At 35.4% G+C, this 22,572-nt stretch overlaps 1 protein-coding gene across 3 annotated transcripts in view; it reads left to right on the plus strand.

Annotated features, from left to right (window-relative positions):
• Positions 1–22,149, plus strand: part of Rragb (Ras related GTP binding B) — a 53,482-nt gene extending 31,333 nt beyond the window's left edge. For all 3 annotated transcript variants that reach the window (XM_074063866.1, XM_074063865.1, XM_074063864.1), the window contains 3 exons: positions 63–154; positions 2,418–2,533; positions 3,388–22,149. In XM_074063866.1, the coding sequence (XP_073919967.1) occupies positions 63–154; positions 2,418–2,533; positions 3,388–3,485 (306 nt within the window). In that variant the 3' untranslated portion in view covers positions 3,486–22,149. The remainder of the gene's footprint in view (positions 1–62; positions 155–2,417; positions 2,534–3,387) is intronic.
• The last annotated feature ends 423 nt before the right edge of the window (positions 22,150–22,572 follow it).

Raw genomic sequence — 22,572 nt, forward strand, 5'->3', positions numbered from 1 at the left:
ATTATAACAGAGGGTGATATGAGTATAGGCACGGATTCAAAGGATATTGTTCTTTTTCACAGGTGATTTCTCATTATCAGTGTAAAGAGCAGCGTGATGCCCATAGATTTGAGAAAATCAGCAACATTATTAAGCAGTTCAAGCTGAGCTGCAGGTAAGAGATCTTATATTTGTTGTCTATTAATTTCTGGAAAGAAGGTAAAACGGGTTCTGTTTTGGAGGGGGGTTGGTACCAGCAGGAGGTAAGAGGATACAAGGAAAGGGCAGTCATAGAGGAAATATTATGTACCCAGGTATGAAAATGGAAAAATAAGACCTGTTGAAACTATTCCAGGAATGGGGAGAGAGAGGATTAAGGAGAATGATGAAGGGGGTGAATTCAACTATGATATATTTTAAGATCTTTTGAAAATGTCACAATGTACCCCCAGTATAACAATAATATGATAATAAAAAAATTTCTGCCAGGCATCAGTTGCTCACATCTGTAATCCTAGCTATTTTGGAGGCTGAAGTCTGGAGGATCGTGGTTTGAGGCCAGTAGGGCAAAAAGTTAGTGAGATCCATCTAAACAGAAAAAGCATGGTGCATGTCTATCATTCCAGCAATGTGTGGGAAGTGTAAGTCCAGGCCAGCCTGGGTAAAAAGAGAGACCCTATGTCCAAAATAACCAAAACACAAAGTTCTACAGGCATGGCTCAATCGGCAGAGTACCTGCCTAGCAAGCATGGACCCCTGAGTTCAAATCCCCATACCACCAAAAAGAAAAAAGTTAAACTCCTAAGAGAGCCTACAGTTGCAGGTTATTGTCTTTGAATGCAAACTCAGTAGGCTTATATTCTGAAGCTGAAAAATAATTTGGCCTCTAGGGTGTTATGTTTTTCTTCCCGGGACCTTCAGAAAGCAAGTTACTAAATCCAAGAATTTGAAAGAAAAGGGAACCCAGATCTCCGATTTATGCATATTCAACTGGTGTAGAAGCATAAGAAAAATATTCAAGCGGAGTATCTTTTTGAGATTTTTTTTGCTGCTTTTCATGAAGAAATAAACAGAATGTCAAATTTTTTTAGAAAAAGAAGGAAGGAGAATTTGCCCTATTAAATACCAAAATTGACTATAGAAGTATAGTAATTAAAATAGTGAGATACTGGTTTAGAAATGGTAGAGCTTTATGTCAGCTTTAACTGAATAAAATTTGAATCTTAGCCTTATGAGTGTAGGAAAAAGGAATGACTGAACATAATTTAGTAAATACTTAAAATCAGAGTTCTTCTCCTGGTAAAACTTTGATGCTTGGATAGTGGTAATAAGTTTACCTACGTTACACCTTAGCACATTTTTGAGACTTTCTGGAATGTTTATGGTAATGTTTTCTTTTTTTAAGTTTCTTTCTCATTTTATTGTTGTTCTGGGGGTACAATGTGACATTTACAAAAGTTCTTACAATATATCATAGTTGAATTCACCCCCTCCCTCATTCTCCTTTATCCTCCCTCCCCCCATTCCTGGAATAGTTTCAACAGGTCTCATTGTTCCATTTTCATACATGAGTACATAGTATTTCCACCACATTCACCTTACACCCTTTCTTATATACTCCCCTCTCTCACTGGTACCAGCTTCCAGACAGGACCTGTTTTACCTTTCTGTTCTCTGTTTTTGAAAATTGACATTTTTGTTTGTTTAAGATAGTTATACAGGGAGTTTTACTGTGACATTTCCATGTATGTAAATTCTAACCCAAATTGGTTCATCCCATCCCCTCTTATTTTTCTCCTTCTATCTTAGTCCCCTTCTTCTGGTGATTTCAACAGGTTTAAAAATTGTATGTTCATTCTTGTATAGAAAGTACATCAATCATATTCACCTTTACCCTCCTTCTCCCATTATATGCTAACATTTTAAAAGAAGAAATAGTCAATAACAAGCAAATATACTTACCTTGTTCATTTTCAAAGAAATGGAATGCCTTCTTGAATTTAAATGTAACATTGAAAAGATACCAATATTAAACTCAGTGATAGGGATATTACAAATTAAGATGTTTCTTAAATACTGGAAAAATCTTTTGGAACATGATTTTTAACGTGGATCTAGGTCTAAGCCCATTTTCACTTCTTAGTCACATCAAGCCTTAACCTAATTTCCATTCCAGTCACTTTCTAAATTCAATATTAGAATATCATTGGACACCATATTAAGGACATGGTTGATTAAAGTATAATACTATAAAATTGATTTACATATGTTATTATTTTTAATTATTTTATATAATTTATATTTAATTATAATTATATATAATTACAAATATATTTAATGTATATATTAAATATTATAAATATATAATTATTTATATTATTTTACTTATGTTATTATTACTTTATTTTATTTAACCACTTTTCTCCTTTCTCCTATAGCAAGCTGGCTGCCTCTTTCCAGAGTATGGAAGTCAGGAACTCTAACTTTGCTGCTTTCATTGACATCTTTACATCCAATACTTATGTGATGGTCGTGATGTCTGATCCATCCATTCGTAAGTTTAGACTTTGCTGACATAATTGCAAAGCCACATATTTTTTAAACAATTGCTGTAGAGGTAGTACTTTATTAGGTAATTTAACTATTTTGTAGTGGGGATAGGTGCACAATATTATGAAAAGTATTTAATCTTACTAAACTGTGCACTTAAAAATAGTAAGCATGGTAAATTTTATGTTATGTTTATTTTACCACACTTAAAGAATAGTTTTTTTAATTTAATAGGCTTATATTTTGAAGCTGAAAAATAATTTATCATCTAAAGTATTGTTTTTCTTCATGGAAACTTCAGAAAGCAAGACTTAAATCTAGGAATTTTAAAGAAGATAGAACCCAGATCCATGATTTGTGCTCCATATGGTATAGCTTTTTAAAAGACTTGTCCGTATAACCTCTAAGATACTACATAGTGAACCATTTTATATGTCATTGCATATTCCTATCTGCGACAGCTCCATGTTTTTTGTTATGGGAATGAAGGGAAGTTTATCACAACCATTAGAATAGAGATTCTTACAGAATTTCCAGAATGTTCTCAGAAGTTAAAATTATTCGTCATCCACTGGCTTTTCCTACTTTAGGTTAATATCAAAATATAACATAAGATAATGTGGTTTTTGCTATTTACCTCAAACCAAAAGATTTTTTAGAAATTATATATTTAGAATATGAGCAATCTTCTGCTTCTTCAAAAATATCAAACGTTGGTTACTTGGATCCTCCTGTTCCTGTATGTTCTGTGTGATATACATTGAAGTTTTTGGCTATGTTTTGTTTGTTTTTACTTGTGAGAAATTCCTTTGGCTGCCCTTCTTACTCTATTGGGTGTCTCCCCACCCCTACCCTTAGCTTCCGCAGCTACTCTGATCAACATCCGAAATGCCAGGAAACACTTTGAAAAGCTGGAAAGAGTGGATGGACCAAAGCAGTGTCTTCTAATGCGCTAAACATTGCCGAATATTGTTTCACACAAAAAATTGAAACACTGTTTCTTGATTAATCTTAATGTTGTATTCATATATGTAGGCTCTGAAATGTTGTGATGCTTACCATTTCCGTATTTCTTCTCTATTCCCCAGTCTTAATGTTTAACTTCGGATGCTATTTTCTCAAATAGCCAGTGAGGAGTTAGAAGATGAGGTGTCTATGAAGTTGATGTAATATAAAAGTAGGTGATATATGTAAGTGTTCTGCTAACATGATTCTAACAGTTTTTAAATGTTCTGATAACCTGGTTCAAATAGTTGTGTATGCCAAAGCATTTCCCATCATCCTCTTGTATCCCTTATCAGATAATAACCTATAAGTTTGGAGTTTTACTGTTTTCTCAGCATGCTTGAAAATATTCCTTAACTTCAATTGTAAATAAACTTTTGCTGTTAGGGATTTTAGTGTCTGTTTTTTCTTTTTCTCATTTCTTCAACTTTGCCTTAAGAAAGAGCAAAGAAATTTCAATTTTGCTTGTGAACTCGCTTGTTGGAAAGAGAACAAAATAAAGTTGGGTGGACTAATTAAGCCTTAAAGCTAGGCAGTAGAGTTTAGATGCATGATATCTAAATGTAATAGGAAATAAGAGAGCATTGTGGACTTTTAAATCTATTTGAAAGAGTTGAATTTGATCAAAGAACATTTTATGCATGTTGTAAATATTATGACACCCCTTTGTACAATTTAATTTATACTAACAAAAACTAAATTAAAAATAAAAGTATGAATCAGTATAAAAAAGAAAATTAACCTAGACTATATGGACTGACAGCAGTTGGGGAAGAAGCTCTATTAATAATCTAGGCTTAAGGTACCTGGATTGAAAGTCTGTTCCAGGATGCAATAATTAAAAATGTGGAGAGAAAATTGATAGGATTTATGAGAAGAAAGTTTTTCTTTGAGGTCCATCAATGCTTAATTTTATACATTCTGCAACACCTAATGGTATGTACCTTCATCTAGTTAAGCAGTATGAAAACCTTTTATAAGTTGGGAGTTGTGTTTAATCCTCTAAGGAGAAAACAGGGAAGTACTGTGAACTGCAAGAAATGGAGTTTGAGAACGCTAAATAGAATTACTCTAAGCCCTAACCTTCTCAGTTTCCACTGACAGGATAACAATACAAAAATACGTAGGGGCTCTACAGAACAGTTCACTCATCTTGTTTCTCCTGTCTCTGTGTCACAAAGAAACTGTTTCCAGACACTATTCTCTTATCTTTCTCTTATCTTAGTTTATTTTTCCCAGTTGAGGGATAAGTAGAGTTTCCACTGTGTAGCATAGAACATGTTTTTAGGTAGCCTACATTATATAGACTAAAAATTTCAACTCTTAAAGAACTTCATGGAACTAATTTTTATCAACTGCTGTATTAACTTATATAAGAAGACTTTTATGTAGATGTTCCAGATTCTTTGTCCTAATTGCATTTTAAAAAATGAAAAAAAGCAAATGAATAGGTGTCTCTCCTATAAAAATATGAGTCATGATTTGGCATATTCTCATTATCTGCAGTATTTTGGGTGGGATTTGGAAGGAAATGCTCAAAAGGTATTTTTTAAGGTAGATGAATACAGATAGGTAGAGATGTTAAATTAGATGATTATGTAAAAATCATGAAGTATCCTTACCTTATTTATCCTTGGTTCAATCCTTGCTCTTATTCTAGTTATAACTTGTATTTGTGTGCTATGACAGAACGAATGATTATAAAAATAAGAATATGATTTGACTTAACTCTTCTAATGGTGATAGCCAGCTAGTCGTCTTTGTCATTAAAAACAAAATAAAGTTTTGATATATATTTGTCAACTCTTAGAAGCTGAAGTAAATGCAGATGGACAGTGAGGTAATGTTCATGGAAAGATGGAGAAAACAAATTGAAATTAGAGATGCAAAAGTTATAGGATTAGTGACACAATGAAGTGATGCTTTTTATAGATCATGTTAGTTATTGAGTAGGATACAGCAGTAGTTCTCAAACTTTAGTGTTCATCAGAATAACTTGGAAAAGGCTCATCTTTTCCAAGATTGTTGCCTCATCCCCACCTTGAGAGTCTGATTCAGTAGGTCTTGGGTTGGCCTTGTGAATCTGCATTTCTAACAGATTCCCAAATGATGTTGATGCTGATCCTGCTGGTTGAGGGACTATACTTCGGAAACCACTGCTTTAGGGGAAAGAAAAGGAAATGTAGACATGGGAGCAGGTGTGAGAAAACATGTTCGCCAGATAAATTGAAGGCATTATACCAAGAAAAATTCTTATGTTTTAGATAGTTGGTTCTCAAAATGATCTTAAATTTGAGATCTAGAAACACTGATTTAGACAAAAACAATAACTGGGAAGTTTCTGTTTCACAAGTAACACGTTGCAAATGGAAACTGTTGCTAGCATAAGGAGAGTATTGGTACCAATTTGTATAGGGACCTAGCTTTTTCCAGTTTTAATCAGCTTCATGTGCTGACTCAATAAATGCATCATGAAGTTAGGTAGGTTACCAAATGAAAATAGTGCTACCTTTAGTTGAGTACTTATTAAGTCTCAGGTTGTGAGTACATTATGAAAATAACCTCATTTAATCTTCCTAAGAACCTCATGAGGTAAGTACTATCACCATCCCCATTTTGCAAATGGAAAAACTGGGCTCAGAAAGGATAAGGAACTAACCTACAGTTATGTAATGTTGGGGATGCTGTGGCCTTAACTCCAGAGCCTGTACTCTTAACCTTGAAGTTATATGGCCTTCCTGAACTTCAGGACTTACTCATAGTGAAGAGTATGAGGTGTCCTCAAGTGTGGAACCTGGCTGTGAACTACCTCTGTATTGGCTACTATAGAAATACTAAAGCAAAAGCTTGCAAACCTGTCTCACTCCTGTTTCCTTTGGGATTTTGCCACACAGAATAAGAAACTTCCCAGTAGGTAATACAAAGCAAAGTCAATAGGAAAACATAACAAAACAAAAAAACCCCACCACATTGAAGGATTTAGGTCAACTTAAGCAGTTTTTCTGTATTTAGAGGTTTTCCCCTTAATTGTGCTGCTGTGGTCAATTATAGTCTCTACTATTCTGGGGTCCTTTAAAAAGAGGAGGGAGAAAGCACGTAACTTTTTAAAGTCTCCTACCACAATGCAAAGCCCAGCTTATGATTTTTGGCTCAGATTCCTAACTCTTCCTTATAAAGCAGGAAGGTAACCAGGGCCCCCGTGCAGCCCTCACTAACAAAATTGTGGGCTTAGTTAATTTAGTCGAAAGATGTTTTGTCCATACCTATTATTGTTCAGATACTGATTTCAGAATTTGGGGTGTAGGAGTGAGCAAAACAAAGCCCTTGTGCCCATTATATTCTATTAAGGGGAGACAGGTAATGACTAAGCAAATATATTATATTAGTAGAGATAAGTGCTATGAAGAAAACTACAACAGTGGTGGAGGAAGGCATTGAGGTAGGCAGAATAATGCCACCCACCCAAGATAGCCACATCCTGATCCCTGGAACTAGTGAGTGTGCCGGCAAGGTTGCAGAAGGAATTAAGGTTACTAATCATCTGTTCTTAAGATAAAGAGATTATCCAAGTAGCCCACTATAATCACAAGGCAATGTCAGAGTGACTCTGTTCCTGGCTTTGAAGATTGAAGAAAGGGGCCACAAGCCAAGACATGTGAAGCTGGAAGAGGCAAGGAAATGTTTCTCTCAAGTAAACATCCTGCTGAAACCTGGATTTTAATCCAGTGAAACCTATGTCAGTCTTCTGACCTTGAGAACTATAAAATAATAAATCTGTATTGTTTTAAGCCACTAAATTTGTGGTAATTTGTCAGAGCAGCAAGAGGAAACTATTAGGGTTCTCTGGAAGAATGGAACCAAGTGTGTGTATGTATGTGTGTAAAGGTGTATTATATGTAATTGGCTCACATGATTATAGAAGCAGAGAGGTCTCAAGATCTGTAGTTGGCAAGCTGGAGACCCAGGAGAGGCCACAGAATTCCAGTCAGAGTCCAAAAGCCAGAAAAGCAGGAGAACTGGTAGTGTAAGTTGCAGTCCAAAAGCTGTCAGGCTCAAGACCCAAGAAGAGTGTGTTTTAGACAGGCGCTCTACCACTTGAGCCATTCCACCAGCCAAGAGTATGTTTTAGTTAAATTTTAAAGTCAGGAAATGACTGATCTCCCAGCTTGGCACAGTCAGGCAGGGGAGTTCCTTCTTACTATCAATAGGGTCAGCCTTTCTGTTCCTTTCATGCCTTCAGTTGATTAGCTAAGGCTCACGCACATTAGGGAACTAGACTGCTTTATCCATTCTACTGAATCAAATATTATTCTCATCCAAAAACACCCTCACAGACACAGGTAAAATAATGTTTTACCAGATATCTGGGCATCTTGTGACTCAGTCAAGTTGACACTTAAATTTAACCATCATAGAAACTAACACAGGAATTTATTCAGTTAGGAATATCAGAAATAGCCTCCATGATGGGATGACATTTGAACAAAGACCTGAATAAATTGAGTGAGCCATGTGTATATTTGGGAAAAAACAATCTAGGTAGAGGAAACAACAAGAACAAAGTCTCTGAGTTGGGAGGGTTCTTGAAATATTAGAGGGGCAGTAGCAAGGTCAGAATAACTGGACAGGAGCCAAGAGTAGTGAGAACTATGAGGAGGGGTGATGAGGTAAAGAAGGCATGGGAGAGAAGACTCTATAGGGTTCTTTAAGCCATTGTAAGGATGTTGATGTTTACTTCCAGTAAGGTGGGAAAGCCACTCTCCTGAAGTTTATGTGATATGATCAGACTTACTTTTTAAAAAGATCACTGCTGCAGAATAGACTTTGGAAATAAGAGTAATTGTGGAGAGACCAGTGAGGAAGTCTCAAGTGAGAAATGATGGTGGTTTGGGCCAGAATAGTAGCAGGGGAATTGATGAAAAGTGGCAAGATTCTGGCTATGTTTCCAAGGCTAACAGGTTTTCTTAATGAAGAGTAGAAAAGGGGAATGAGAAAACACCAAGGTTTTTGCTTGAACAAGTGGTTTAATAGAGGTATTCGAGACTAAGAATGCTGAGGGAGAACCTGACTTGAGGTAAAGAATAGGGAGCTTTACTCATGATAAGTTATATATATATATATAACATGAATACAGTCATGTCTGCATACTCACATATGGGTCTTGGACTCAGGAGGAATTGAGCCTAGAGATTCAAATTTAGTCTTGACATTGAATGAAATCAGCTAAGCCGTGTGTGTAGATAGATAAAATAGGTAGTTACTTTAAAATTACTAAAGATGTTACCCACTGGAGGGAGTAAGTAACTTGTCACAAGTATAATAATAGATGACTGAAATTATGGACTCTCAGACTGACTCTTATAAGGAAAATCTATTCTCATTTCTCTGAAATTGTCTAATTCCTTACACCTACTTTTAGTCACATATATGTCCTTAATGCTGAATGCCTACAACAATAATTATATCTGTTAATATGTGCCAGGCACAGATCCAAAATGTTTTTTACATGTACTAATTCACTTAATTGTCACAGCAGTCTAATGAACTAGATATTGTTACCTCCATTTTGCACAAAGACAGTAAGTAATTTGCATTGTAATAAAAAACCTCTAAATTTACAACCTTAAAAATTGACATCTTGTAAATGTAGAGTATTTTATAATTTTCACATTAGTTTCTCATATATTCTCAGTGGTATTGTGAAATGGATAGGAAAGATAGTAGCACAGTTTTATAGAAGAGACAAGTGTGAAACAGTCAGGTTGTGATGTATTCAAGGTCATAAAACTAATAAAGGGTAGAGTTGAGACTCAAACTGGGTTCTACTGATTCCAAGCCAACCTCACCTAACTTACTCTAAGGTAGCACTACTCAGTAGAACTTCTTGTTATGATGGAAATACTCTGTTATCTGTGTTCTTCAGTATGGTAGCCACTCAACATGTGCTGTTGAACACTTGAAGTGTGGTTAGTAAAACTAAGGAACTGATTTTTAAATTTAAATGTTTATAGCATGTGTGACTAGTGGATACCACTAGTGCAGCTTGAAAATATGAATGAATGATTAAAAAGATTATATGAAATACTATTAAGCTATTCCTCATCTCTTTATATCACAAATAGACCATGTAAGTTTTTCAGTTATTTCAAGAGTAGTTAATCCTATGTTGTACTACTTTGAAATAGAAAAGGATTGAACGTTGTCTTAATTTGATGAAAGAAATAAGATCCCTATCCTCAAACTCCAAAATAACTTCCCTACAAATTAAAATTTCAGGTTGATCATAACTTGTGAATATCAGCCATTCTAAATAGAGTCTTGGCAAACCTTACACACAGTAATCAAGTAAATGGTTCAACTTGAAATTGTATAAAATATTTGCTATATGGAAAAAATTGAACGCCAAAAGGACAATGTATGATACATATAAAAGAATAGATGAATAGTGTCTAAATTTAATAGTGAAATTATACTTGACAATTTATACATTCAATAAATGCTTACTCAAGGCCTCTCAATAGTTGTGACAGGTGACCTCTATGCACTTTTATAACTCCTTTCCCCTTAAGTTTAGACTGGATCTAGTGACTCTCTTCTAACAAATAGAATTTGGCAAAAATGATGGGATGTCACTTCTGAGATTAGGTTACAAAGACTATGCCTTCCATCTTGCTCTATCTTGCATGTTTACCCTGAAGAACTGAGGAACTGAGGGTGGCCTCTGGCCAGCAGCCAGGAAGGGGAAACTGAGACCTCAGTCAAGTAGCTTGCCAGGTTGTTGAATCCTTACATTAATCACATGAATGGGCATGGAAGCAAATTCTCCCTCCACATGAGACCACAGCCCCAGCAAATATGTTAGTTAGCTATAAGAGACTTTGAAGCAGAGGCACTCAGCTCAGCTGCATCTAGTTTGTTTATCTGCAGAACCTGAGAAAACGGCTTATTGTTTTAAGCCCTTAAGTTTCGTATAATTTGTTATCCAGCAATATATGACAGATATCTAGGGTAATCAAAGATGTATTGGATTTGGCCCTGCCCCATTAGAGCGCTTCCTTTCTAGTTTGAATGTATCAGGCAATACACAACACTGATCATTTTTTAGAAGAAAAAAAATGCACTGCCTATGTAGCCATCAAAAAGCACTTTAAAGTAACCATACACCTTCCAAAATACAAAAAAAAAAAAGAGAAAAAAACACTAATAGTTGTATACATGTATATTGCTGACAGCCCCAAAGTGGTCCATATTGACAAATATTCTAGCAAAAATCATGTTACACAATTTTCTAACCCTTTGATGTGATTATTCCTTTTTGTTTTGTTTTGTTTTTGGAAAAACACCCTAAGAAAATACCCAAAGTATGTTTGGAGGTGGAGGTATATTTATTTTTTAAAGTGATTAATGCTGTACTCCAAATAATAGTCAATAAAAGGAACATTTAAAATATCCAATATTGATTAAAGATCTACACTGGATGCACCAGCTTAATGTAATATAGTAGAACATCATATTGTCTAGGATTATTAGGTCTGCTTACAGATAACACAAGTAACTTAAGTAAGACTTCTTTTTCCTTTTTTAATAATCAGAGTCAGACTCCTTCTATCTTGTTGCTTAAAATATCACCTCTTTGCCCAAAATGGCTATTTAAACTCTAGCCATCATGTCCATATTCTAGGCAGCAGAATGTTTTAGGAGACTTCATGAAAGTCATGGACAGCACTCACACTTGTATCTTGGCCAGAATCTAGTTGATGGCCATATCTAACTGCAAGAGAGAATGAGAAATGTCAACTTTTAGTTAAATACAATACCAAAATATTATAAAATAGTATTTTGTCAGTAAGAAACAAGGGAAGAATGGATGCTGGAGTTAAAAGCCTCAAGTTACTACGTATAAGTCTGTGGACTAAGTTGGCAAATGGAGATACGCATAGATGACTGCATTTATGAAGGGGTATCTTTGGAGATCTTAAAAATCTTGAATCTTTAAAGGTGAAAATATTAATTTCAATGCCTGGCTTTTTCTGGAATCATTTCTGTCAAGTCATATTTCTGTGCTTAGTCTCCCAATATAAGATAATCTCTGTTCAATTTCATTAAGTTTTCTTTTATTTATTTATTTTTTATTATTGTGCTAGGGGTACTTTGTGACATTTACAAAAGTTCTTAATAATGTGTCATAGTTGAATTCACCCCTCCCCACATTCCTGGAATAGTGTCAACAGGTCTCATTTTTTCCATTTACGTACATGTGTACACAATATTGGCACCATATTCACCCTCCTGTTTCCTCACATCCTCCCCCTTCTCCCTGGCACCAACCCCTAGGACCTGTTCTGCCCTCCTGTTCTCGATTTTTATTTTTAAAAAATGACAATTTTGTTTGTTTAAGATAGTTATACAGGGAGTTTCCTTGTGACATTTCCATGTATATATGTATTATAACTCGAATTGGTTCATCTCTGTTTTTCTTTCTACCTTAGTCCCCTTCTTATGGTGATTTCAGTAGGTATAAAAATTAGTTTTCTTGATAACGATTTTTCACAAAGGGATTTATTTTTCTTAACTTGGTAAGAGTACTGCCTGTAAAACACTAAGTGGAGATTTTAAAAATTGGAGGTACTGGGCTTTTTTGTAGTGGGAGGATGAGTTTTTATTATATAATTCAAATTTGTATTTGAGCAAAAAGACTAATTACTAATTCTTAGACTTCCAGGGTTGTTCGTCAAGAGTTGAAATATACCGATTACACCTATGTGTACACATTGAAAATGATCCAAAGAATTGGATCATTCCAATTCTTTTTTTACAAGAATTGTAAAAAAAAAGCATAATGTTCATTAAATTGTTTGTTTTCTATAAAATTTCTGATATTGAAAAGCAAAGGTATGTTTTGGGGTACAAAGGACCAAATAGATCACTAAGCATTTTCTTTGCCATCTGTGTTGTCATTGAATAGATTTGACTGTGGATTGTGGGTGGAGTGTGTAGAGAATGTGAATGCTGCTGCTACAGAGAATCCCCTGTCTCTGTAGGGCTGCAACATAGAGAAGCAACATGGGGTTTATTAATAGACATGTGGCTCTTCCTTCACTATCAGAAAGCACCATGGTGCTGCAACTTAAAAGGCGTGCTTATTGTTACTTTAAATGGGTTGTATTGGCAAATGATTTAGGCTAGGTTGCAGTTGGTAGTACTTCGACATAAGGTAAAACATCTTCTGTAGGGAATAAGCAAGACAGGCTATGTGATTGGCCACACTGGTCTCTTAAAAGTCGAATGCAAAAGTCTAAAAGTCCTGGGCCTGTCTCTTCCTTTGGAAGAATATGCTGTTCACAGTGCTCATTGCAACTGCCTTACTGTGATCTAGAGGCAGTGGTTAAACAGGTATCAGAGCAAGGGACCAGTGACTTTTTGTGGCCCTTGAAGTGATGTAACAGAATGGGTTCATTTTCATTGGACTTACTTTTAAAAAAGTGTTGAAATACCTGTTTGTTATGACAATCTCTCTGAAAGTCATCTTCAAAGATGAGACAGAATATATCAGAGAAAAAGAGACATTACAGGAAGGAAACTACCCTTGCCCATATCTGCCATGAGGCCTTTGATAAAGGAAATTGTCAACATATTTTGTATTTTATAGCAGTTTTTGTTTTGCCTAAAAATTAGCAGGAAGTACAGAGTTCTCATATATACCTGTGCCCCCTTTAGTTTCTCCTATTATTAACATGTTGTATTAGTGTGATATATTTGTTATAACTTATGAAATAATATTGATACATTATTTTTAACTAAAATTTATAGTTTATATTAGTTTATATTGTTATATATTTTGTGATCTTTGACAAAAACATAAGGATATTTACTCACTATTATCATACAGAATTAATTCCCTGTGCTCTATATAGTTGGAATTATACAGTAGAGTAAATCTATATGTGAGCCTAGACAGAGAGAGGTTTACTTATACATGGTTTTTCAGTGCCAAACAAGCCCCTTTCCACCCTGGTGCATCTGTCTAAGTCTTTCCCATTTTTGAGGTAAAAACCCTTTCTAGATTCCACATATTTCCCCAAGTAGCATCCTATCATAGCCAGTTTTTGTCACTGTTTTATCAAATCCCATTCACTCCTGAGCCAGCTCTAATATGCTTTGTCTTCACAATTCCACCAAAACAGCTCTTGTTAGAAACATCTGTGTCATCCATGTTAATAAAACCCAATTGACATATTTCAGTATTCATCTTCCTTGACTATTAAAACAATACCTGGCACTGTTGACCACTCACTTTTTTGGAACACACCCCTCTGTTATCTTTCTTGACAGCCTGATTATTCCCACCTCTTTGACTGCTCTTCTCAGTATCCTTTGCAAAAATATAAAAAAGTTTATTTTATTTTTCTTGCTCTATATCATCTACATAGACATGTGTAAATGCTTCAAATTCCATAACGTGTGAAGCCTTTCAACTGCCTACGTGATCTCCACAATTGCCTATGTGCTATTGCTCACATATTTCCACTAGGATTATCTTCAGGGACTTTCAGATTTACAAAACATGACCTAAAATCTTTTTGTTTGTTTGTTTTTGGGGTTTTTTGACACAAGATCTTGCTGTGTAGCTCAGGCTGGCCCCAAACTTGCAATCCTCCTGTCTCAACTTCTTCAGTGCTGGAGTTACAGGTGAGAATCATCACACCTGGCATTCCCCTAAAATCTTAATGTCAAAGGGTCATACAGGTTTGCACATTCATCATATATGTTTATCACTATGAGTCAGTGTCTGGGTGGTTATTAAATGTTTTGTACTTCTTTGCTTTGTTGGAGTAGGAACTGGTGGGTAGAATATGGTTGAGGTGTATTACTAATGTTTTATATTAATTTTTCTATCAGCCTGATAGGATGGGGCATGAGAGAGGGGTTTAGAGTCACATTATACGGAATTAATTTTTCACATTCTACTTAGAGTTAGTGTTTTACCACTTCAAGTTAAATGGAGAAACAATCGCCACATAAGTCCCTTCGTTCATGTTATTTTCACTCCTAACATTCCTGACACCAAATATGTGTTTTCTTAATTTAAAGAAAATAGAGATATGACATTTCTTACATATCAAACTTTGTGGAAGAAGATTCATACCTGCTCCATAATTATGCATTCATCGATATGATTATTTTATTAAAATGTGTCTCTTGTTCTTATCTCTATGTTCCATAAGGGCAAGAATTATACTTATTTGCTTACTGTTGTATCTTTAGTGCTAGGACCATGCCTGACATGTAATAGACTGTCTATTGTGCAAATATCCAGTGCACAAATGAATGAGTGGTTTGTATCTCCTGCTGTGTGTGATATAATGCACTCATCTAGTCTCTTTTACCTGTGTTGTTTATCTGAACATATATGCCTCTATGATTGAAAAAAAATGCAATTAGACAAACCTGGCTTGAGAATGAATAATACCAGGCATGCTCTCAAACTGTTTTGTTAGGGATGAGAGATATAGGTGGAAATTGAACCTGTTCTTTCAGAAGAACCATTTGTTGCTTCATCTCCTTAAGTAGTTGTCATTCTCAGTTTTGATTCTTTCCTGGTCCTTGTGCTCTTTCAGATAGTTTAAAAAATTTATGTCTGTTCAAAATCAGAATGAAAAACATAGTAGATGAGAGTTGTCAAGGCAGAAGCCTAGGAATGCATTAAACATATGAGTATATAATATTTGGAGAGTTGCAAAAAGCGAAGATTACATGGTATGCTCATGGATAATTTGGCAAAGTAACTAGAACTGCAGTTTCTTAGGAAGTGACTGAGTACCTATTGGAAGCTTTATCCTACTGGCAAGTAGGCAGAAAGAGGCTGGGGTCAAGGTATAAGAGGAGGAGATTCTTTTAAAAAGCACCAGAATCTTTCTGCAATTATATTACATAGCATTTCAAGACACAGTTGATCTTTCAGATCAGTTACCTTGCTGTTCTGGGCCCTTTTGCGGTTCTGTGCTATTGGGCATGCCTCAAAAGAGAAATGTTCTTGTCGTCCAGGTCTTGGAAGTTGTGCAGTCTTGGATAGTCTGACCAAGTTGTTTGTGCTTCCATTGAGGATTATCCTTTCGGGGATGCAAAAATGGAAGAACCTGTGGCTATTTAATGAACATGTAAATACCACTTAAGATCCTTAGGAAACAAAACATTTCCATGTCAGTTCCCAAACTTATTCATGCCATACTGAGATGTAAGGAGTCAAGGATTTAGATTCCAGCTGTACTACTTATATACTGTGGGATTCTGTCTTAACTCCTTAGTTCCTTCTGCTGTGCAGTGAAACCTTCTATAATATGTGAATAGTTTTTCTGGGTATCTAATGCTCATTTTCCACCCTCTTTGAAATACTTTGCAGTTTGTCTGGCAAGATATCTAGATGTTAATCTTTGGTCTGTATGTGTGTATCTGCATGTGAAAGAAGTCTGTAATTCACTTAGCAAATGCACATACTTTACATTTTTGATAACTGTATGCTAATTACAGAGTTAATAGTATATATTTAGCAATATTCCAGAGCCAAAGTAGAAGATTGTCCTATAATTGACTAAAGGAAAATATTTCCTCTATCCCATTCCTCCTGTCATGGGACCAGGGACTAGCTTCTCACTGCCAAACAGGAAGACCCAGAAAAGCAGCTAGAGTGTGGGCCAAGAGTTGTGATCAATCAGGAAACTGTGAGGTTATGATAATATTATCAGACCCAAACCCATCTGCTTTTTTCTAATTCACTCTAAGGTGTCCTATACACAAGAAGAGGCCTTATAAAACTTGTGGTAGGAGGCCTCCTTAAGCAACAGAGAAAAGACAAAATCTGTAGCAGAGGACTAATATATTTCACTATCAAAACTTGAAATTTCTACATGCCTGAAGCCTGCATATACAAGATTAAAAGTTAAAGTGTTTAAGAATATAAAAAATTATAGATTGTACTATATATTTATGGTTCCTTAAATTTTGCTATAAATTATGATCTTTAAACTATAATTTAAGGATATGGGCAAAGGATTAAGGAAGCTTATCCCCTCCAGAAGAAAAGAAAGTACCAAACTTAAATTTTAAAATAGAATAACGTTCTAGACAACAGAGCTAATAGAAAAATACAATAATATATTAAGGGAATGATAATTTCCTCTTTTAATTGTTTTAATGGACACATAATAGTACATATTTATGGAATACAATGTAGCACTTCAATAATATATATTATGCAATGAATTTTGACATTCTATTATACAGTAAGGTAATCATAGTTAATAATAATGTAATGTATAGTTTAAAATAGCTAGAAGAGGGAGTTTCAAATGTCTTGCTAAAAAAGGAAACCAGAGTTTCTATAATCAGTCGTAAAAGGGAATATTATATTCAAGAAGCCAGAACTGGTTTTTATGAAATAGAACCAACTGTCAAAAGATAAAAGCTTACTAAATAGGTTAAGCAGCAGAATAAATGCTGCTTAATATATAACTAGAAAAGTAAAAGATCAAGCTACAGAATTCTTGCAAAATGCTGTACAGACATAGAAACAAACAATAACCAAAAAAAGGAAAATATATAAAAAAGATAATTTAAGAGATGTGGAGATCCAGAAATTAAAACATTCATCTAGAAGAAGATCTCAAGAAGAAAGAGGAGATTATTTTGAGAAAAAATACTAAATCAATAGAAGATGAAAAATTTTCCAAAGTGGAAAAAAATCCACAGATGTTCAAATAGGAAAGGCTTAGTGAGTACCTAGCAGTTTGAGACTTTGCATAAGTATGAAACAAAGCATAAGAAACTGGGCACATAGCCGGCTGCCAGTGGCTTATACCTATAATCCTAGATACTTGAGAGGCTTAGATCAGGAAGATCCTGGTTCCAGGACAGCCTCCCATCTCAACCAATAGCTGTGCAGGATGGTGTACTCCTGTCATCCCAAAGTATGCAAGAGGCTGAAGATGGGAGGGTCACAGTTCCAGGTTAGCCTGGCCAAAAAATATGTGAGACCCCCATCTCAGTAGAAAAAAGCTGGATGTGATGGCATGCAGCTGTCATCCCAGTGACTGCAAGAAGCTTAAAATAGGATTGTGGTCCAGTCCAGCCTGGGCAAAAAGTGAGACTCTATCTCCAGAATAACCAGAGCAGAAAGGGCTGGAAGTGTAGCTCAGGCAGTAGGATGCCTGCCTAACAAGCACAAGTCCAGAGTTCAAACCCCAGTACCACCTCAAAAAGCACAAAAACAAAACAAAAAACTGAATCCGTGAGGTGAGGATGCAGATCAGTGGTACAATACTTGTTTAGCATGAACTAGGTCATAAGTTTAATACTAGAACCACAACAAAGCTGGACACATAATGATGGAATTACTGAGCACTGACAAGTATAATATGATCATAAAAGCTTCCAGAAGGGGGATGGGGAAATAGGGAGAATGAAGGAGGGGATAAATCTAATATATATTGTATGTACATATGTAAATATCACAATGTATCTCCCTGTACAACTAGTATATGCTAATACAAATTTTTTTAATTTTTAAAAAATTAAATGAAAAATATACAAAAGCTTCCAGAAGGAAAAATTGACATAAAAGAGGAAGTAGAACAATAGCATTAGATTTTTCATCACCAATATTGGACAAAAAGGTCCAATGGAGTGATATTTTAAAAGTTAATAATGGGTTTTTAAAAAATTTTTTTAAATTTTTTTGTTCATTCACATGTGCATACATTGTTTGGGCCATTTCTCTGGTTTTAAATATAGTTTAATACTCCCTGAAAAACTCTCAACTATGGAAATAAAATGAGGAAATTTTCAGAAAGACCAAGACCTAGAAAACACAGGCTTTGTGTTTTTATTTTTTTTGGACAGAATTACAAAATGATAAAGTACAGCAAAATAACACAAGTAAAAGACAAAAGAAAATAATGAGGAAAGTGAAATAACAGGCCTAGATTCTTATTGTAATGGGGAGATAATTTACAAATAAAACATAGGAATGAGAAATGAAACATGGAGATACAGAAGAGATTTTACATCATTGGAAAAATTTAAGAACATTTTATATAACTTTTGCCAATAAATTTGAAAATCTAGAAAAAAAACTTATTTTTTAAGTTCCCAGAATTGGCTAAGTCTACTAACCAAAGAATAAACAGAAAAGGTACTAAAAGATTTATCATTTTAAAGACACCAGTACTATGTAGCATCTACTTAGCATGCACAAGGGCCTTAGTTTAATCCCCAGTGCCACAGTCTATATGGGATCCTCAGCTTTCTTTTTTTTTTTTCCTGGTGGTACTGAGGTTTGAATTTCAGGCCTCACGCTTGCTAGGCAGGTGCTCTTACCTATTGAGCCATTCTGCCAGTTCTGTAATAGAAAAATAACAATAGAATTCATTTCGTTTTCAGAGTAAAGAAGAAAATCAATTTGGTCATCTCTAAAAATATTGAAGAATATTTATCAAAATTCTACACCCATTCCTGATGAAACTAGGAATAAAAGCAAATTTCCTAACTTCATTAAAAACATTCCTACTAAAGTCAGGAGTAGCATATAGATATCCTCTATCATCTCAAGTAGAGGATGAATGGATGGATGGATGGATAGATGGATTGATAGATAGGTAGAATCATCTATTCAGAAATGCCAATTATAAATTCTTAGTACTCTTGGCACATGCTTTCTGTTGCAACTCTACCTTCTATTTGACTTTAACTGCCAGAGAAACCCTAAGACAGAATCTCTCATCTGAGATATTCTTAGAATTTTGAATTAACAATAACTGCAAGAGGTAATAAAAGCGATACATATATTTTATATGATCTCTAGATTACCTATAATATCTAATTCAATGTAATTGCTACGTAAATACTTGTTATACTGTACTGTTTAGGAAATAATGAAAAATCAGTACATATTTAGGATAATGCAGTTTTTTAAATATTTTCAATCCATGGTTGGTCTAATTCACAGATTTCATGAAAGCCATGGATATGGAGGGCAGACTATATATAAACTTCCAAATAGTTGTAAGTATAGCACATACACACTTAGATAATTGACTTTTTCTTTAAAAATTTACATATTAAACATTATTTTCCAAATGTTGCCACGTGAGGAATAGTTCTTCCTAAGACCTATGATTCAACCCAGCTGACACTTTCCTGTGCCATAGATGATGAGCATTTGGATAATAACAAAAGAAGCAAACATTTTTTGTACGTTTACTGCATGCCAAATGCTGCTAGGAAACTTTTACATGCCTCATCCTATTTAATCCTTACAACGATTTTATGAGATAGGTCCTATTATTATCTCCCAAATCATCAGATTATGAAACTGAGGTTAAATTGCTTCCTTAAAGTTAGTTATGGCAGAGCCAGTATTTTTTTTTTCTATGGTACTGGTGTTTGAACTCAGGGCCTCATGTTTGCTAGGCAGGCATTCTACCACTTGAGCCATGCCTCCAGCCCAGATCCAGGATTTTTTTAAAGTGTCTATTTGATCCAAAGTCTGTAATTTAACCACTACATCATAGTCTTCTTGGATAGTCCATAAAACTTGGTGAAAAGCTTTCCAGGAAAATTGCCTTTGGAGAGGACATTGGCTTCAGGACAGTGGTTTTTCTAATTCTTTCTTCCCTTCTGACACCAGAATCTTTTTGTATTTAATGACAATTTTATCTTTCACTGCTGGACCCATGACCATCTTTCAATAATTTCCATTACTTAAAATTGCACCATTTGGGCATTGAATATAGAAAGGGCATATAAATGAGTTACGCAAGCCCCTCTCTCAAGGAGTTTCCACTCTAGTGGGAAAGACTGAAGTGAAAAAGAAAATCATTCTAATACTGTGAGCTAGGGATTATGTTAAAGACATGGATAGTGTGCTAAAGGAAGAAGGGTAGAGCAGGGGCAAAGGCAGCTTCACTGGCAGTGCCATCCAAACTGGGTCTTAAACAGCAGTAGGAGTGAATCAAGCTGGAACAGGGGAGGGGCATCTCTTTGCACTCTCACATTGCAACAGTCATGCCATTGTGTCTTAAAAGCATCATGATGTCTCACACTTCCAGGACTCTTACTGGTGTGCTGGTCTCTCTGCTATTATTTCCTCATTTTTCTACTTGGCATGGACTTAGTCTTCAACATGTGACCCAAAGGTCTCCTCTCAGAAGCGTTCCCTGATGCCTCCAGGCTGCATTAAGAGCCCTTGTTTCCTTCTGGTACAATGTTTCCTCTGTGTTGCAGTGTCTTCCTATCTCATAAAACTACAGAAATTTCAATGGCAAAGTCCATGTCCTATGCAATCTCTGTATTCTCAGTATCTGGCCTGACACATAGAAGGTGTACAATAAAAATTTGTGAGCCTTGTTCTCCTTTAAAACTGTGTACTGAGTCCTTTACTGTATGCCCTGTTTTGTTCTAGGTGCTGGAGCTATAGCAGTGAACAAGGTCTCTGCCCTCATGGGAACCTACAAGTTTCGTGAAAGCCAATAGACAATTACCAAATAAACTAATGGAAAGTCCTACAAAGACAATAAAATGGGATACTCTGACAGAGTAACTTGGGGTAAAATAAGAATAGTCATGATAAGGTGTTCATGAAGGAGATTTCTGAGGTAATATGTGAACAGATTTGAATACTGAATGTGAACAACAATCCAAGTAGAGCTAACAGCTACAGAAAAGTCCTGGAAATAAGAATTAGCTTGATGTGTTCAAAAACAGCAAGGCCAAGTATAGCAGGAACAGAATGAATATAAGAGAAATTTGTGAAACTTAATGTTGAAGAGGTAGATAAGAGGTAAAAATCATATGGATCTTGCAGGTCATGGTGAGAATCAATGTTAAGTGTGAGGGAAAACCATTTGTGGGTTTGGAAGGCAGTATCATGAAGTGGTTAAGTATATAAGCTCTGGTATAGATTGCTCAGATTCAAATTCTACCTCTGCCATTTTATCAGCTGCCAACTAGGATGGCTTAACCTCTTCATACCTCTTAAAGACACAGGGTAATAGCATCAAATCATAAATTTTCTGGGGCAGACTAAAGGAGAGTCCATAAAAAGTACTTAACTAAATGTCTGGTGCAGAGTGAATATTTAATAAATGTTAACTGTTACTATTTTAAACAGGCAAATGTATGCAGCTACCAGAAGGTGGAATGCATTGAGCACCAGACTAAGGTTTTGGATGTCTTGCTTGCATTCCATTTTCTCCTGATAAAAAACACAAGGCACCAACACAGAGAAGACTCAAAATAGGAGGTTACCTACCTCTCAGAGAGCATGACTGGAACCTCAGCTGATAAGGAGAAGCTTTTCCTTCTCAGTAAGAACACTGATTTATGTCACCTTAACAATGAGGTAAGTCTTGCTTCCTGATCTGCTTATAGCATAGCAGAGCCCCATCCTAGTGCAGAAGACACCTAGAGAAAATGAAGAAGGGTCACGTGGTTACTGCCAGCAGATTTCTCCTCTACACACTGGCCCTCCTGCTGGTCTTTCATTTTGGTCCAATGTGCCAATGATGTGCATTAGTGCCTGGTATGTCATAGATGTTGAATAAACATTTGCTGAATTAATAACTCATGTTTTTCCATTTCTTGATAGTAGATTGCTAAGACACTGCCTAGAAGAGCTTCCTTATTAGAAGGGAGACCAATAGGAAAAAGCAACTATCATAGAAATATTAGTAACTATTTAATAAATATTATTCCAGTAAACTGCCTGCTTTTTTCCCCCAGATGACTCTCCCTCACTCTCAATAATGGCTATTTAAACCTTTCCTACCCTCTTAGGCCTCAATCTCACCATTAAGTGGAAACCAATTTCTTGCCAGCAAACCTTCAAAGTTATCTGCAGACTAAGGATTCCAATCTCAGTATTAAATATACTTATGTTGATTTTGTTTCTTATTTGTACCCTGGATGCAATAAAATACACAGCAGTGAAGGGAGCTAAGTAAAGTCTGAGTGAAACCAGAACATCTCAGTTCATACCCTGACTTT

This window comes from Castor canadensis, chromosome X, assembly GCF_047511655.1.
Source record: "Castor canadensis chromosome X, mCasCan1.hap1v2, whole genome shotgun sequence".
Lineage (NCBI taxonomy): Eukaryota > Metazoa > Chordata > Mammalia > Rodentia > Castoridae > Castor > Castor canadensis.